This window comes from Columba livia, chromosome 1 (genome assembly GCF_036013475.1).
Source record: "Columba livia isolate bColLiv1 breed racing homer chromosome 1, bColLiv1.pat.W.v2, whole genome shotgun sequence".
In the NCBI taxonomy this organism is placed as follows: Eukaryota; Metazoa; Chordata; class Aves; order Columbiformes; family Columbidae; genus Columba; species Columba livia.
In genome coordinates this window covers 117,243,437-117,249,706 of record NC_088602.1, presented here as the reverse complement: position 1 = coordinate 117,249,706, position 6,270 = coordinate 117,243,437, and the positions used below count along the sequence as shown (strand labels likewise).

General features: G+C 38.6%; 1 protein-coding gene across 3 annotated transcripts in view; it reads right to left on the bottom strand.

Moving 5' to 3' along the window:
• Nucleotides 1–3,047: 3,047 nt before the first annotated feature.
• DHRSX (dehydrogenase/reductase X-linked) overlaps nt 3,048–6,270 on the bottom strand; it is a 170,137-nt gene continuing 166,914 nt past the window's right edge. For all 3 annotated transcript variants that reach the window (XM_065074416.1, XM_065074418.1, XM_065074417.1), the window contains exon 7: nt 3,048–3,509. In XM_065074416.1, coding sequence (XP_064930488.1) covers nt 3,312–3,509 — 198 coding nt within the window. In that variant the 3' untranslated portion in view covers nt 3,048–3,311. The remainder of the gene's footprint in view (nt 3,510–6,270) is intronic.

The window sequence follows — 6,270 nt, the reverse complement described above, 5'->3', positions numbered from 1 at the left end:
AAATATGACTTCTGTGTGACCGACCTGCTTTGCTTAGGAGCTTACCCGGCCTCCTTGCCAGGTATCTTTTCAGAGCTATCTTTTCATTGTCTTCAGATATCAGATCTGCATGTTCCAATACATAATTACTCTTACAGAGAGAATGCCTGTTTTCATGTTGGAAGGATAATTTGTATAACTTTAGTTTACAGTTATTGGAGCTTGATTTGCCTTTCTCTGCAAGACTGAAAAGCTCTCAGGTATTTTTTTCTGCATGTATGCACCTACTGCAAGGACTCAAGCAATCTCTGTCTTTTCTTCAGTGAAGTGAAAAACAGGGCTTCTCAGATCTCCAGAAATTCCACATCCTTTAAATGTGAAGAGTAAATTGGTTCTTGCCATTTTTGTGTGCAGAAATAAAATCGTTGTCCTCTTTCTACATGCTTCATAGATACAGTTTTTCCTAAATAGATATGATGAGGGTTATTTTGGATTTTTGCAGCAGTATCACAAGAGAGTGCCCCCAGCAATACACAGCATTTTACAACAACATTGGATTTTGCTCAAGACAAGCTCACGTGCATATGTGACATTGAAGAGCTGACACATTTGCTTTTAGTTCCTGAGATAGCTCTTTTGCAACTATCTCTACTAGATGTTCATGGTATTGCATTGTTCTAGAAATCCCTGGATTTAGCACACATATTATTTTCCTTCATGCAGGCACAATCTGTGTTCTTGGTTCTCACAAACCATGTTTTCAGTGTTGTTAAAAGTGATTTCATTGGACTGAGACCACTAACCAAGTGGTTCAGATTACACTGAATGCATGAGTAGCTCTCTGAACTGTTCGCTCTTGTACCAATCCCTATTCCACTTGAAACTGGTCATGCAAACATTATGGACCTTTGAAAGAGAAATCTGAAAGTAATTTGGTCCCATCTTGTTTGAGGAATCCTGGACATACTTCTAGTAGCAACGATGTTCTGTGGGAATGCTATGGCAACATAAAAATATTGGCTGTCTAGCAGGCTTACTGCACCCTGTGCATGATCCGTGAATAAACAGAGGAATTTAGTTCCCAGAGTGTCAGTCTGGCACATTTCACAAGCACTACATTCACTTAACAAAAAAAAAAAAAGTCAGCCAGTCATACAGAGTAAGTGCTATAGTGCCCGAGCGATAAATTTCCTGCTGCTAACCCTTGTGTATACTAACTCTAACAAGCTAGGAATAAATCATGCATGGTCTAATTCAAAGGGGAAATATCCTCTCCTTCAGATTTTTTATTATTTTTGTTGTCATCTACCTTTTTTTTTTCCTCTGCATCTCCTTGCTGTTTTCTGGATATATTAGTATGCTTGCTCTCACTTAGGTGTGATCTTTTTCAGAAAAAAAGGCTGGAGATATGGTCAGTGAAGTACCAGGTTTTGGCTAGGAAGTCCAAAAGGGTTGTTAGTTCAGGGTTCAGTGCACAGGAACAGGTTCATATGGTTTCTAGTCTTCTGCAAATGAGAGCACAACACCATGTTAGCACTTAGTTCTGTCATGCAGTGATTTCCAGTGCCCTAAAATGAATTTAAGCTTTATGGCCACCTATTGGTGTTTTTTGCTGTGTATATCTTAAATAAAAGGAAATTCAAGGACATTTATAGGATTATGCTGCTTTTTCAAATAACATCTAAAATTAATGAGATGGGAGTAGGGTAGAGCTTACTCCATTAACAGCAAGAGTTCAGGCTTCCTAGTCACAGAGTACATGCTTGGAAACCTTCTCTCACTAAGGACAGATCACTGAACCACAGAATGGTTTGGATTGGAAGAGACATCAAAGATCTAGTTCCAACCCCCTGCCATGGGCAGGGACACCTTCCACTAGACCAGGTTGCTCAAAGCCCCATCCAGCCTGACCTTGAACACTTCCAGGGATGGGGCATCCATGACTTCTCCAGGCAGCCTGTTCCAGTGCCTCACCACCCTCATGGTGAAGAATTTCTTCATTTTATGTAACCTTTCAGTTTAAAATCATTAGCCGTTATCCTATGGCTACACTCCCTGATAAAGGGTCCCTCCCCTTCTTTCCTGTAGGTCCTCTTTAAGTGCTGGAAGGCGGCTATAAGGTCTCCCTGGTGCTTTTTAGATGTCTGAGGGAGATTTCTAACCTTGACTGAAACTTCCAGGGGATATTTCTCTGTAAACTATTCTAATGGTTTATCACCTTCTTTGTTAAAATATCTGCCAGAAATTTTTAAGGAGAGAAATACATAAGAAAAGGGAAAATATCCTGTTGCTGCTAAGTCAGATGAGTAGACAGGGACTACTCTTCAGCATTGCAAAGAAACAGTTCAAGGGGTGGATATTGGAAGTCTCCACAACCATTAACAATGTGGAAAAAGTGGGCAAGCATTAACAGTTTGCTGTCTCTTCCAAACCAAGAACTCTAGTTTTGAACCTCACATGAACCAGGTTCAAAACCAACAAAAGGATGCAATCCTTCATGAAACAGGCAGTATATGAGTGAATCTTTTTGCCAAAGAAAATGCAAGAAGTTGCAGATGCAAGTTTACATGGGTTCAGGAGAAAAGGGGGCGAGTAGTCTTAGCCCGCTGCCAAGACAAGAGGCACCCTCTGCCAAATCCTGTGTTGCCCTTATTATGCGTGATCCCTTCCTTTTCCTTATGGCTTGCCTTTAAAGGAAAGCTGAACTTGGAACTGAAAACAACTGAATTCAACACCCTGTCTGAATACCTTATTTATTTACATTTTTTTTGGTTCTGACCTTCACTTAAAACCTCTGGATAAAAGCTGACATATAAAACTAACGTCATGATAGAAAAAACATAACGATCATGAATGCCAAGCGTCTACACTACAACAGTCTGACATTCATTAGAAAGAGTCCTAAAGAATCTTGAAGCTTAAGGAAAAAAAGCTGCGTCTTTTAAGACTGGATAAAAAGGTATTTTATATATATAAAGGTGGCTTAAGTTCAACATACTACAGACACGACATGCTCACCAGGGAAAGTCTTTTCTTGCATTGAAAAAAAATGAAAACTCAACTCTGCACAAGGTTAAAGATTGTATTTTAATCACAGACTGAAACATCATGATTTACAAAACTGATGGTTAGATTTAAAACCAACCACTACATCTTTCTGTGGGAATACTCCCCCCACACCCTAGCAGACTAGGGGTTCATGTGAAGAACGGAGCTGTTCATGTTTGCCTTTGGGACTGAACAGTGATTTCCAAGATGATGACTGATGCTGCAAGAATTCACCTAAGATGCTTGTCAATGAATTTCATTTACCCAGCTGGAAGTGGCTTTTTCTAGGGAACCCTGCTAGATTCATCAGAAATCCCAACCATCTTGCAGCTTTCTGTCCAGAGCCTTCTCTGCAGCTCCTCATCATATGCTACGTCAGCTGATTTTGTCCTTTCCTCATTGTAAAGGTAGCAGCCACCAGCTCCTTCCATCTCAGGTGATACTGCTGCATAGATGCTTGTAGAGGCTCCTTCCTCTGGAGTCTACAGAAACAAAAGAAAACAGAACAAAACAAAACAAATTCAGGCAAGGCAGGTACAGTAGAAGAATTACATTATGGTATAAGACCTTACCAGGATCCTTATCCAAACCTCAGGCTGGCAACGATAAAAATGTCACCCATCCAACTGGCAAAGTACGCTCCATTTCTACAACAGTGCTATTTTGGGATAGCTTAAAGCCACAGAACAGATATATAGAAAACTCTGGTCCATTTTTTCAGGAGCTAGTCAAATGGAGCATACTAAATAATTGATTTAGTTTTCACAGTTAGAGTTAATAAACCCCAAAGCAAACACAAATATTAAAATCCTCGTTTAATTATTCATTTTGCAAGGATGAAAGGGTCTGTACTCTGCCTTAAGAAGATGAAGGCTATACTGTGTGCACAATATGTTCATTGTAACAACAATATGACATGAACAAAGGATCATGGAAATCATGACTGTAAATTAAGATCCAACAGTTCAGTCCAAGCAGGCAGGTAAAACAGGGAATGACATTTTACTCAGAGCACAGTTATCAGAGTTCTGCAGTGTCATCAAGCAAAATGGCGAAACATCCATAAAGTCTGATATATATCATGAGTATTAAATGAAAATTAATAAGTGAACAGCTTAGAGTGATAACTTCTTTCATGCCAAAGATAAGCAAAACACTTCCATTTTGCATTCAGCAGGATCACACAGGTATCACTGAAATTATTTCAATGCCATTTTTTTCCTTTTATTGAAGGGCATATTTAAAACACAGCATCTGACGTTTTGTCTGTATCTGTGATATAATTACAATCAATACCTGCTGGATAATAATGTGTAATTTTACAATCCTTGCAGTCATTCCCTGAGTCATTAACAGTACCAATGCTTCTCATAGCTTTGTCTGCTGCACCTGACAGGATGTCTTTTTCTGAAGAACTCAACTGACAAATGAGACAGTATTGAATAGATTACCCAGTGCTTAATTAAAAAAAAATTTAAAAAAAAATATATATATAGATAGATATAGATATAAATCTAAGTCATTTTAAGCCTTTTGTGACAAGGTGCAGATACTGTAAAAAGAAACAACTCCTTTGTTTTCTCACTGCACAATAAATACAACACAACTTACTAGAAATAATTAATTTATCTGATGCATCTAGCATTTGGTCTCATTTTCAAGTAAGACAGAGTCTTGTCACACAATCACACAATAAGACAAGGTTACCCAAACTGCGACCTCTCCAGCTGCTGCCAGGGCAGAGCAGCCCCAGCATCTGTGAAGAAAACACATTCCCCGTGTGGCCACAGGCACATTCCCCAAAAAGTGAATTGCTGAAGAAGGAATGTGCCCTGCAGAGGTACTTCCATGCACAGAGCTCCACTAATTCCATGCCAAGACCTTGATCAAAGGTGTTCAGTCTGAAAGAAAACTACTGATGCCAACAGGCTGCAAAGAGCAGTAATACCACCATATTTTCCTCCAACGGCCACAAAATAACCAGCTTTTACTATCAGCTACCACACAAAGACAGCATGTCCTGTTCCAAATGCCACCTAATGAAATAATATGATAACTCAGCTATTCAATGGGCTGTTCTCTCAGTGAAATTTCAGTCAGTATGCTAAAAAAAAAAGTCAGGTCCGGGTAATTGCTGGAATATTTTTAAGGTGACTGTACTGTGAGAACACAAAGTGCTTACCTACCTTAGTTTTGTACACTACTACTGCTTCTTCGCCCTTCTCCATCTTATGGAAAATACTGCTATTCACATCCAGTAGATTATTTAAACAATATGAAGGAATCTTGCGTGCATAATTCTTTGCAGGAATGGGATGACTCCAAAAGCCGGAGTTCATGTGCTCACATAGTGGCTACTATCATGATCAACTATGATGCAGTACAAAATACATTAATACTGTAAAGCAGCAGAACAAGGATAAATACAAATATTCATATTTTATGCAAATTATTCTGGATGACAGAAAGAAACCAAAAGCTTTTACGGTACTGCTGTGCTTTCCTTAAAAATCTAGTGACACAGACAAACCATTACTTCATTGCTGGATGTTATGTTCCTGTGTTCAACTGCTCTCCAGTACAAACAAGTATAAATATCAATGTTGATGACTCCAAAATCTTAATGACAACAGCTCAAAACTAAAATGCTTTAAACAAATTGCCTATAAGCAGAATTTTTGTGTTTATGTTCTTATGAGCAGTGCTCTCTACAGCCTCAGAGATGCATCTGTATGGATTTTCCTCCAGCATCAGCAACACCCTGTGCTTTTGCTGGTTCAAAGGGAAAGTTCTCTCAGGATATATGAAGATTTTTATTTTTTTCATGATATTTTAGGTAAGTTCCCACCAGAGAAGATCTATTCAAAATAAAATAAAATACATTAATTAAAGGCTATGTACAAGTTGAAAGACAGTCACTGATTTTATTCATACAGCCCTAGTAGCCCTTCACCAAGCCATTTTCTATGGCAAATAGTTTCTTGTTCTTCACCACAAAAAAAATATCGAGCAGACTCAGACAATAATAAATGTGCTTACATGGCCACACTGTGACCAGTCTAGAAGCATGATGACATTGTCACTGCCCCATTAAGATCAGCTTGTGTAACTTTTCACAAGCTTTAATTTGTTTTTCATCCTCTCCACCCTATCTAATAGGCTGACTAGAAGGTTCTATGCAAAATTCCTATTTAGTTTCTATCATTTGTTGCTAAAAGTGATTATCCAAACACACAAAGAAAA